At 40.8% G+C, this 12,182-nt stretch overlaps 1 protein-coding gene across 1 annotated transcript in view; it reads right to left on the bottom strand.

Annotated features, from left to right (window-relative positions):
* Nucleotides 1-5,376: 5,376 nt before the first annotated feature.
* Nucleotides 5,377-12,182, bottom strand: part of TMEM116 (transmembrane protein 116) — a 50,750-nt gene continuing 43,944 nt past the window's right edge. Inside the window, exons 6-11 of the mRNA XM_028116440.1 lie at nt 11,909-11,958; nt 10,760-10,843; nt 10,276-10,411; nt 7,449-7,593; nt 6,622-6,695; nt 5,377-5,628 (exon numbers count right to left, since the gene is read on the bottom strand). Coding sequence (XP_027972241.1) covers nt 5,377-5,628; nt 6,622-6,695; nt 7,449-7,593; nt 10,276-10,411; nt 10,760-10,843; nt 11,909-11,958 — 741 coding nt within the window. The remainder of the gene's footprint in view (nt 5,629-6,621; nt 6,696-7,448; nt 7,594-10,275; nt 10,412-10,759; nt 10,844-11,908; nt 11,959-12,182) is intronic.

Raw genomic sequence — 12,182 nt, 5'->3', positions numbered from 1 at the left:
CCACAAAATGGAGTTCTATGCAGCTGTAAAAACAGAGAGAGAGAGAGAGAGAGAGAGGGAGAGAGAGAGAGAGAATGAGGAATATCTCACTGAACTGCTATGGAATGATGTATAGGATGTATCTTTAAGTTTAAAGAGGAAAATGCAAAATGTTACACTACATTTATATAAGAAAGAAGAGGACAGAGGCGCCTGGGTGGCTCAATGGTTGAGCGTCTGCCTTCAGGTCAGAGCATGATCCCAGGGTCCTGGGACCGAGCCCCGCGCCGGGCTCCCTGCTGAGCTTCTCCTCTGCTTCTCCCTCTCCCTCCGCCCTTCCCCACCACTCGGGCTCACTCTCTTGTGCATTCTCTCTCTCTCAAATAAATAAAATCTTTAAAAAAGAGAGAGAGGAGGATACAAGAAAATATACACGCATCTACTAATTTGTGCAGAAAAAAATACAGGAAAAACAAACTAAGTACTGTTAAGACTCATGGCTGGGAACTGGGTGGAGAGAAGGAGGACACGGGCTAGACTGAAGGCTCAAGGAGGCGTACTCTGCATACTCTTCTCCAGTACACTACTGAGTTTTATTTTTTCTTTTCTTTTCTTTTTATTTTTTTAAAGATTCTATTTATTTATTTGACAGAGAGACACACAGCGAGAGAGGTAACACAAGCAGGGGGAGCGGGAGAGGGAGACGCAGACTCCCCGCGGAGCAGGGAGCCCGACGCGGGGCTCGATCCCAGGACCCCAGGACCGTGACCTGAGCCGAAGGCAGACGCCCAACGACTGAGCCACCCAGGCGCCCCTGGTATACTCCTGAGTTTTAGAATCGTGGTAATATTTCACATTTTCCCCAAATCATCATCATCCAAAAGGTGGGGGAAAACCCAAAATGAAATACAAACAGTAACATCTGAACTTAGCTGTATTCAAAATGAATAATACCGCCATAATATCTAGAATAGGTCTAGATAAAGAATTATAACCTAGATAATTTTAGAAAACATTATTTTGACCTCATACCATAAGGCTAAAGAGAAAAAAGAACTGAACGCAAATACCGTTCTCCAGTTCACATATTTGCTTTTCACAGAGCCATGGGTTATTCTAATACTTTACATGTTTTCCAGGAATAAGCCAATACACATATTGTGAATAACAAAGAAAGAAAAAGGAACTGGAGGTTTGCAAAGGGCTGAATGGTTCAGAGTAGGGATGGTGCAAAATGTGACCTACCCAGAGATCTACAAACCCCTGCTCTGGAAACATTTGGTTTCAATGACTCAAAAGAACAATGAATGACAGGAGGGGAAGACTTCCACCGGTACTGGGAATAAAGGAAGAAGTTATAGCTTTTTCTTTTCTTGGAGCCTGATCCTGAGTCATAATACTGATAGGATCTCTGAAAGTTCCCTCCCCTTAGTACACTCCTCTATGAAGATACCAGGAGCTCAGCTAAGCAGCACTAAAACTTTGTGCTTTCATGAAGGTTGCAAAGTAAGAGCACTCCTGTGAAGAGAGACCACAACAGGAGTAGGAAGAGGCACAGTCAAACAATAGATGTCATCTTGTAACTCCCAGGGTGGGAGCAGCTATCCTTGCAACAGGCAGCAAAGCTTTGAGCTTTAGCCAAACTGTGTTACTGACAAAGATTTGGATCTCAGGCAAGGCAACAGAGACAGAGGTGTAGGATCATTAGTTGTTTCAACTGGGCCATGACAATTGACAACCCCAGTTACTTTGCCTCCCTTATGCACTTCCTTCTATGAAATCAAGTGGTCATGGGTAAGGTTTAGGGTGATTTTTCTTCCAGGAGTTCCTGAATGGGGCTCTTGAGAATGAGCCCTTCCTATATTAAGCTACAGGTCATCTTATTGCTGATAGTGAATATTCTTCAAGGGATGCATTGTAAATGGAAATCTCTTTATTATAAAACAGTCATCCCTAGCAACTTGATAATATTCAAAGGACGGGAAGCAAAAGCAGAAAAAGTGTCCTATATTCTGCTCATACAAGAAAAATGGCCTATTATTAATTTGAAGCAAAAGAAAGGATTATTTATCAAGAACTTCCCTGTTTATACACAACAAAATGGGATACTAGGCTTGACATGCCTTTTATTCAGGATGACTGGATGTTTAGAGGATGACCTGCATTCTCTTGTGACTATTAGCACCTGCTCAGGGCTATAAAGGGAGTCCTGACTTTACATGACACTGTCTTTGGCATCAAGCCTATATATACTTCAAAGAATTTTGGGCATATGGTTTTCAGCATATCTTTAAATCAGGTTAGTCTTGTACAGTGAGTGGAGATAAACAGGAGAAGCTCTTAACCACTTCACAATTTCAGAGCAAAATAGAACCCTCTTCCTTTTCAATGTCCTGTATGTGGTCACTTTCCAAGCATGCCGAAACATTTACTGTGGTTGACAATATGCAGTTCCAAATGTGGAATAATAATGCTACCAAGACAATACAGATGGTAATTGATGTTCATATTGACAGGTACAAGAAGAAATTACATGTGACAATATTACTTACAGGGTTAAAGATATGATATCATTACATGAATACAAAGGGGACAGGTTTGGAAACCATGGCAGTGAATCTAAGGGGATGATTAAGGTCTTCAGTAAGTGCAAGGCCAAAGATGCAAAATGTGAAAGGCTGCTGACTGAATTAAAAAACATCAAACACTTCCCCACTTCCCCATGTAGGACGTGTGGTGTTGGAGTGCAGAGTTTTTTGAAGCCACAGACAGAGCTGATGAGAGGGATGGGACCCGACGTGGTTCACAGATCTATATTAATCAAACCTGCTTATATGCCACTGAGTGGAATATAGTGGGTGGAATATAGGTACCACTATATCCCACTATGACTACAATCTGGACAAGTGTCATATGAATGTCACTGTCATTCATAAAAATGTCATTCATGTCAATGTCATTCAAACTGTGTTTTTGAATAGTGGCCCAGCTCCATGTGTCCCCTCTGACTCTCAGTATGACAAAAAGCTTATAATCCTAATCTGGATCTTGCCTAGCCTTTTACTATTTCTCATTCCTACTACCTTTTTGTTTACTTATGTCCATAGAAGATCTAAGACCAGTGTCAATGCAAAACATTAATCAGAGAAGCAAGATGAACAAACCTGACAAACATTTGATGATTACCTTCTTTCTGGTAATAAAGCCAAATATGAAGTGATACAAAAAGGACTTTTTTTGGGCGCCTGGGTGGCTCAGTTGGTTGGGCGACTGCCTTCGGCTCAGGTCATGATCCCGGAGTCCTGGGATCGAGTCCTACATCAGGCTCCCTGCTCTGCGGGAAGCCTGCTTCTCCCTCGGCTTGTGTTCCCTCTCTTGCTGTCTCTCTCTCTCTGTCAAATAAATAAATAAAATCTAAAAAAAAAAAATTAAAACAAAAAGGACTTTTTAAAAAAAAGATTTATTTATTTATTTGACAGCGAGAGAGGGAACACAAGCAGGGGTAGTGGGAGAGGGAGAAGCAGGCTCCCTGCTGAGCAGGGAGCCCGATGCGGGACTCGATCCCAGGGCCCTGAGATCATGATCTGAGCCGAAGGTAGACGTTTAATGACTGAGCCACCCAGGCGCCCCACTAAAAGAACTTTTTTAAGAATTGGACTCTGTAGTTCTGGTGTCCCTCAAGGTCTACAGAAATAGAAATTCTTTTTTTTTTTCATCTGTCTCTCCAAATGTTGAATACTTATTCATTTCTAAATTAAAAGAACTTAAAGCAGCTCCCTATGTGAAGCAATCTTTCTTGTTCCATGCTATCCAGATCAAGTTTCAGAGCTATAGGGCAATGACAGGCCTCAAGATATGTTTTTGACATAACAAGTCCAGGTCACCCTCCACAGTAAGGGTGAAGCTCAAGGCCTCAAACCTAAAGAGCTGTTAACCGAGCTTCCTAACATTTCTACAGAGAGTTCCTTTGGAATGATCTCTGGAACTTATGTTTCAGAGTATCCTATCTAATTCACCATTGTAATCTACTCTGTCAATTTTCTCTAATCTTAAGGATTTTTCCTTGGACAGACCAAAGGAGTATATCAGGTGAGAAGCATCTCATTACTAGTTCCAGGTGTTTTAGTTGATTGTCATTCCAGCTACTTTGTCCATTTGGCTTTTCCTCTTTGTTGTGGCATCACAGTATCTGATGCCCTGGCCTCAGACTGACTTTGTTCATAACTTAACTGAAGAGATAAAACATCACTTGTTGTGTGATTAAAGAAGAGGTGCCTGGGTGGCTCAGTCAGTTAAGTGTCCGACTCTTGGTTTCAGCTCAGGTCGTGATATCAGGGTCCTGGGATCGAGCCCTGTGTCGGGCTCTATGCTCAGCATAGAGTCTGCTTGTCCCTCTCCCTCTGCTCCACCCCCTGCTTGCACTCTCTCAAATAAATAAATTAAATCTTTTAGAAGAAGAAGAGGAGGAGGAGGAGGAGGGAAAAGGGAGGGGGAAGAAGAAACGGATTAGACATTCCTACTAGTGAATGAGGCTTTGCAGTCTTGGAATCTTTTCCTTACCAAAAGGTTCCTTCTAGCCATTCATTCACTTATTCATTCATTTATTCTATAAACATACATTAAACACTTACCATTAGGTTAAACCATGTAAAATTGATGATATTATGCCATTTTCATCTACAAAAATGGTAAGTTTATATGGTTCAACCTAATTCTATGTCCAGGCACTATGAAACCTACTTTTGGACTTTTGCTTATAAATGGGAGTTGAGAGTTTTTGATACCTAAAATTTCTTTTAATCCTGATTTCTCTGAAATCTTATTATCCCCTCTAACTCCATAAGATTGGCCTTAATTTCCTAGAGCAGATGGTTCCTACTGTTAAGACTTAGAACAGCACTGAACAAATAAGAGAGTAGGATGTGCCTGAGGATCCCACTGTCAGTTTTTTGATAGTTACTGTCCTTGCTTCTTCTGAGTTTCAAAAACTCTTCAAAGAACAGAAACCCAGGACTTTCTTTGTCCAACCTCAGAGAGAATAACAATACTAGCAAAATCTGAGCAGGCTGCTGCATGCCACCCTACTTCTCCCACGACCATGGAGTAGAGAGCCTGGAAATGGCACATATAAATAATAACCTGGAACTTATCTAGAAGAGATTTAAACAAATCTAGTATTCACTGAGGTGACAGGAGTCTATCTCTTAGAAGGAAAGTGGCTTCACCTCTCTGAACAAAGACTTGAAGAATTACTAGTGAATCTGAGAATAACAGAGAGATCCTGCCCAATTCAACAAGAAAAGCTACTAACCACAGCACTACATCCTCTTTCACTTTCATAGTTTAAGGCATGGTTGGAAAAGACTTGAGATGTTTCCCAACACTCTTCTCAATCCATTAGTGTGGAATAATTCTGGTTCCTGGATGTTCCAGTATTACAGTTTCAAAGAATGGTGGAGGGCTGGTAGCAAAACCAAGGGTAGACTCCATTGTATCTAGGCCCCTGCTATAGAATCTCTTCTGTGAACATAATAATGGTGTTTGGGTGTCTGCATCACGCCGAGCCTGTTGCTTTAGTTGGTAGAACTTGTATTGTGTCCAGCTATATACTCCACAGTTGAGCAGACCCTGGGATGATGCTGTTAGAGCCTGGAGGAGATGAAGTGACGGAATCCATCCTTCAGGTGTTCAGAGATCCAGGGAATCATCCCCATTCCCCTTATTTATACTCATTGTTATATTTGTTTTATCTCAAACAGCAAGATCTGGTGTCAGTTTTTTATATTTTTCTAGTTTTTTTTTTTATTATGTTCAATTAGCCAACATATAGTACATCATTAGTTTTTGATATAGTGTTCAATGATTCATTAGTTGCATATAACACCCAGTTCTCATCACAACATGTGCCCTTAATACCTATCACCCGGTTACTCCATCCCCCCACCCCCTAACTCTGTAACCCTCAGTTTGTTTCCTGGAGTCCTGAGTCTCTCATGGTTTGTCTCCCTCTCTGATTTCTTCCCTTTCTAGCTCTTTCTGAACTCACTCTTTACACTGTACCTTGTTATGGATGACTGAAAGTTGGTCATACTTCTTGGCATATATATAAGGAAAATGAACTCGTTTCAATGCCCTTCCTTATTACTTCCATTTCCCAGGTCAGGTTTGAGACAAATGCCCTATCAGTATAGTCAGATAACTCAAAAAAGGCTTCATAAGTCTGATTAAAGAGGAAAAGAGAGAATTGTTCTATATCTGTATTCCTCTCTCCCCATTTACCTAGAATAGCTAATTTATGCCATTCAATTCACTCTGGGTGGGGGAGAATTATGTTACTATCAGTGTTTCATAAAAACATTATCTGGTCAATCTTGTTTTTTTGCTACCCATCCCTTAAAAACACACCAATAAAATGAAGTTAACTAGAGATACATATGCTCTGGAATGCATGGCAGCACTTTCACAAAAGTATCTACTTCATCTGTGAGGAAAACCTCACATTCTTCATAACAATATAAATAATACATCTTCTCTTTGCAACATAGAAATAAATATGCTAAGGGAAAAAACTGTGCTTACTGAGTAATGTCAGTGTAAGAGAACAGGATAAGAGGGTATAAAAACAGATGTTGAAGGTGTTACCTGGAGAACACAGAGGGCCATGTGAAGTTTCACGTCCTGTGGCTTAGTCAACTTTATGATCATCAGAATGACAGCTGTGAAAACACAAAGTATAAATCTTCTTGCCAGCCCTACCTGTCTGAGCATAAAACTCCCCAATATAGGGACGCCTGGGTGGCTCAGTCGTTAAGCGTCTGCCTTCAGCTCAGATCATGATCCCAGCGTCCTGGGATAGAGTCCCACATCGGACTCCCTGCTCAGCAGGGAGCCAGGTTCTCCCTCTGCCTGCCGCTCCGCCTGCTCCTGCTCTCTCTCTCTGATAAATAAAATCCTAAAAAAAATTCCCCAGTATACATGCCTACACACCGTGAGAGATAAAGGTATAAGCATAATGAAGACTAGGAGTGAGATTAACCAGTCACATAAAACCACTGGGCCTCCGGTCTCCAACTTCTATTCCTCACTGACTAAACTCTGCAGGTTCTTAGTGTAGCAATGATGGTAAGACACACTATGGGAGATAAGTTACACTTCTTAGTGTTTTAGAATTTACCAAGCTCTTTCATAAGCATTATCCAATCTGATCCTCACTATACTTTGTGTAGTAGGAAGGGCGGGTGTTAATATCTCTGAGCTCTCTCAGGATGTTTCCTCTCTTAGGCTGCATCTCATGTCTAATTACCTTAATTTCTAAAACACAGGAATAAAAAGTAGGACCAACAGAGATTTTTACGGCTGGACAGGAATTTTACAAGTTTCAGTCATCCTTCTTGATGAGCCCACTTTGCTTGATCAGAACCCAAGAGGTGCGCTCATCATTACCCAGCTCTTCCCATTAAGATACCCACCTGGGCCCCAGCAGCAAGAGAAGGCCACTGGGTAGAAGCGTACTCGCTGCTCCACAATGTGAATCACTGCCCACTGTTCACTCCCCAGGAAGCCAGTTGATTTCACAAACTTCTTATACAGAGTCTGGGCTTGGATGAGTAAGACCTAAACATGGGTACGTGAGTGAGTAGTTTGCCTGAGGCTTGGTAAAGCTTCCCAGCTCTAGCTTCCTCTTGTTGTAGAGGAATCACTTCTCTCAGGATCTGACAGCAGGAAAACTCATTCTCCTGTCTTTACCATTTAAGACTGGGCTTTTTCTGAAAGAAAATCATCTTCAGAGTGAACTTTTGCTTAGCCAGGGGAAATGGACAGATATTGGACAAACCTGTGGTTACCATGTTCAATACATAAACTTGACATCAACCCTCAGGCTTTTTTTTTCCCCCCGAGGCTAATTACAATATGTATGGGAAGTTAAAGCTAAGATCTAACCAGACCCTCTTTTATAAACAGTTTACTAGAGATTGTGTTAGAAAGAAGTCTGTGCTTAATACCCTTAGAATAAACACATCAGCACCGTGGCTGAGCTTAAATTCTCAACTCTAAGCAAAAAAAAAAAAAGTTTTAGGAAGTCTCTTCTTGCCCTTAGATGGAAAATAGACTGTTTTCCCCTTCCATTTGGGGGCTATCCGTATAAGGTTAAGCTAATGAAACAAATATAAATCAGTTCGGAAGTCCAACGTGCTTTCTGTGGGAAGTAAATTAGGTAATAATCTTGGTAACAGATCTGACAAATCTAAAATTTTCCCTAATAATCCAGACCCACTCTCTAAGTTAACAAGCCGATTATTTAAGTTTAGCCATGTAGCCATTCCTTTCCCCACAGACACAGGAATCAAAAGGAGGCTTTTACTTATTTGGGAATATTTATATCTAGTAGAATCAGTTCTGATTCTGAATGCCCACTGAAGCTTGTGTTATTTAAAGAAGCAATCATATGACCTCACTGATAGGAGGAATTCTTCATCTCAGGAAACAAACCGAGGGTTGCTGGAGTGGTGGGGGGTGGGAGGGAAGGGGTGGCTGGGTGATGGACACTGGGGAGGGTATGTGCTACGGTGAGCGCTGTGAATTGTGCAAGACTGTTGAATCACAGATCCGTACTTCTGAAACAAATAATACATTATATGTTAAAAAAAAAAAAGAAGATAGCAGGAAGGGAAAAATGAAGGGAGGGAAATCAGAGGGGGAGATGAGCCATGAGAGACGATGGACTCTGAGAAACAAACTGAGGGTTCTAGAGGGGAGGGGGGTGGGGGGACGGGTTAGCCTGGTGATGGGTATTAAGAGGGCACATTCTGCATGGAGCACTGGGTGTTATATGCAAACAATGAATCATGGAACACTACCTCAAAAACTAATGATGTAATGTATGGTGATTAACATAACATAATAAAATAAAACAAAAAAAAACCCAAAAAAATAAAGAAACAATCAAGTATCCCCAGGGTGCTAGGCTCTGGGATACCTGCCTCTCTTGTCAATCAGTTCTAAATGTAGATCATCAAAATCATCTTAATATAAACTATTCATTTCACCCTCTTTACAAAGTTGCTGATTTGAGCTAAGCTATCTCTATAACTTATTTTTGTATTTTTAAAGATTTTTTTTAAAATTTTTATTTATTTGACAGAGAGGGACAGCAAGAGAGGGAACACAAGCAGGGGGAGTGGGAGAGGGAGAAGCAGGCTTCCTGCTGAGCAGGGAGCCCAATGTGGGGCTCGATCCTAGGACCCTGGAATCATGACCTGAGCCGAAGGCAGATGCTTAATGACTGAGCCACCCACGTGCCCCTCTGTAACTTATTTTTAAATTGTTAAAGGAAATTCTCCATAATTTTATTTGGTTTACATGTGCCAGCTGCGCTAGCAAAACAAAACATATCCATGGGATCAATTTGCTCTGCAGACAGACAGTTTGTAATCCTTGAACCAGCATATGGAGAGAGGAGAAAATGACACTGAAAAGTAGACATGGCAAATAAAAAGGCATATTCACTTGTGTGCTGATTTTGTACTAGGCAGTTATGTGTAAATAACATATTATTCCATGGCTAATTATTTTAACTGTACATCATTCTGATGATGTCAAATGAGTACTTAGTAAATGCCTAAGCCCCTTAGCACTTTAACCCCAGGTAGACATAGCATAAATACATTTATAGCTAGTAAAGGATTGAGAAAAGAAAATTCCTTCATTATTTGGAAAATTATCAAATTATAGGATTTTTTAAAAAATATTTTACTTATTTGTTTGAGAGAGAGAGAATGAGAGATAGAGAGCACTAGAGGGAAGAGGGTCAGAGGGAGAAGCAGACTCCCCGCTGAGCAGGGAGCCCGATGCGGGACTCGATCCCGGGACTCCAGGATCATGACCTGAGCCGAAGGCAGTCGCCTAACCAACTGAGCCACCCAGGTGCCCTGGAAAATTATCAAATTAAATCAAAGCACATTTCCTATGTTCTGGAGTGTTATCCTGTATAAAGGACATACTTGACATATACTAGTTTTCTGGTCTGGTCTTCCATGAGGATCCACAGGAACATATATTAATTAGCCCTAGACTGAGCATAATTCTCACATAATGACTACAGACTCTTTCCCCACCAATCATTTAATCTTGGGAAGTCCAAATACTGAGGTAGCAATTAAATTGTCAATATCTCTTGGCTACTTCCTTAGTTCTAGGACTTTAGGAAATGCCTCTCCATCCCATTTTCCCAGTCCCCGGGAATAATGTCCCATCCCTCCCAATCCCCTCTTTCCATAAAAGCAGGTGAAACCATACCACAATGGTGATGAGGCTGAGGAGAAAGGTGGTCAGGAAAATGGTGACCCCATAAAAATAAAGTGTGCTACAGACTGATGTGTTGGCAGAAGGCAGTTCAGCCACGGCTGACGGTGGTGAGTACATCAGAATACACCTAGGAAGAGAATCAATGGACACGACCACTACTACAGATACAAGACTAGAGAGATACCCATTTGGCACAACACAATTTAGTAAATATGCAATTTTTCTTATCATTTTGCTAACCCTTGCCCAGAACACCTTATTCCTTCTCATAGATACATTATCTTCCAGTCACTTCGCATTATATTTCTACTTAAGTATTTTTTGCCTTGACTATACCTTGTTCTATAAACGCTACCAAGGTTCCATAGAACCTTGTTCCAAATACAAGCAACTTGTCCAGAACATATGTAGAAAGTCTTTTCCATATCTTTATATAGAAAAGAAAATGGAAATGATAGACTTGGTCCTTGCTTACCTGTGGCTCTGGCTAAAGTTGTGGAAACATTCACTAACATTGCCCAGACAGAATACAGGTATCATCAACAGTAGAGGTATCAGGCTGGGAGGGGGAAAAAAAACTTATCACCCTAATATTCAGGCATTTTTATGTCTTTCCCCTTCACAAAATACTCTGTTCTTCTCCCAACTCCATCACCCCCGACTCTCCACAAATATATAATTTCTTCAAGAAAAATGGTTCAAAACCCTTACATATACTTCTTGTCCAATTGTTGGGTAAGTGGAGTGGAGAATGCATTTCAAACCTAAATTAATGAACCCTAAAAGACTGTCAGAGAGTCTTTGGGTGTGGGTCAAAGTTAAAGGAAAAAATCTAACAAGGAGTTCTGTGCTAACTTTCTATGACCACCAGGAATAACTTCATTTTCATTAGCCCCTTCCTGGGAGCTTTTTCAAAGCATACGTTTAAATAACCAATTATTTATCCAGCTAAATATAGCCAGCTCCCTGTAAGAGGAAAAGATCCAGAAGTAAAAGTTACAAACTCTGATATGACCACTACGTTAGGTGAGATCTAGATCCTTCTGGGGGTAAACAGTTGTAAGACTCTCACCCTGTGTTATAAAGGTAGATGAGATCTTTATTTTTATTTTTTTTTAAAGATTTTATTTATTCATTAGAGAGAGAGCACATGAGAGGAGGGAGGGTCAGAGGGAGAAGCAGACTCCCTGCTGAGCAGGGAGCCCGATGCGGGACTTGATCCAGGGACTCCAGGATCATGACCTGAGCCGAAGGCAGTCGTTTAACAACTGAGCCACCCAGGCGCCCGGTAGATGAGATCTTAAAAGCCATCTGTTATAACTCTTTATGACATAAAAAGGAATTAGAAGTCCAAAGACTTAAAGAGAAATATTTGTTGAAGGTCACATAGAGTTAATGGCAGAGTTAAGGTTAAAATCCAAATCTGTAACTGCCTGCCTATTCTATCTGGGAATATGGTTCCAGTGATCATGTGTTTGTTGCTTCCAACTCAGGAAGGCTCTGTGAGGACCTAGGAGTAACAGACTCAATGGAAATGAAGGGCACTGTCCTCCTATTTGTTCTCACCTAGACCACAGAATAATGAGAGTTTACGCCTTGCTAGAAAGGAAAGCAAAAACCTTACCTTGACAAAATGATGGCTATTTGACCAACGTGACAAGTATAATCTATGACCTGTGAAAAGAATAAATGTGAGTAAACTCTTAGAATATTGCCAATCATAATATAATAAATATCAGGTCATCACTTAGCACTTGAACAAACAAAAATTCCCAAGAGCCACCTTGCTTCTGTCAAGCAATATTTGCTCCAAAATTCAATCAAACAGATAGTTCCTTAGCATTGGAGGCAAGAGAATTTTATCTGTATTACTATATTCTAAAAAGTACAACAACAGC

Source organism: Eumetopias jubatus, unplaced genomic scaffold (genome assembly GCF_037043125.1).
Source record: "Eumetopias jubatus isolate StellerSeaLion01/CBP00866 unplaced genomic scaffold, mEumJub1_p1.0 scaffold_16, whole genome shotgun sequence".
NCBI lineage: Eukaryota > Metazoa > Chordata > Mammalia > Carnivora > Otariidae > Eumetopias > Eumetopias jubatus.
The sequence above is the reverse complement of the archived record's forward strand: the minus strand, read 5'-3'. Positions and strand labels throughout refer to the sequence as shown.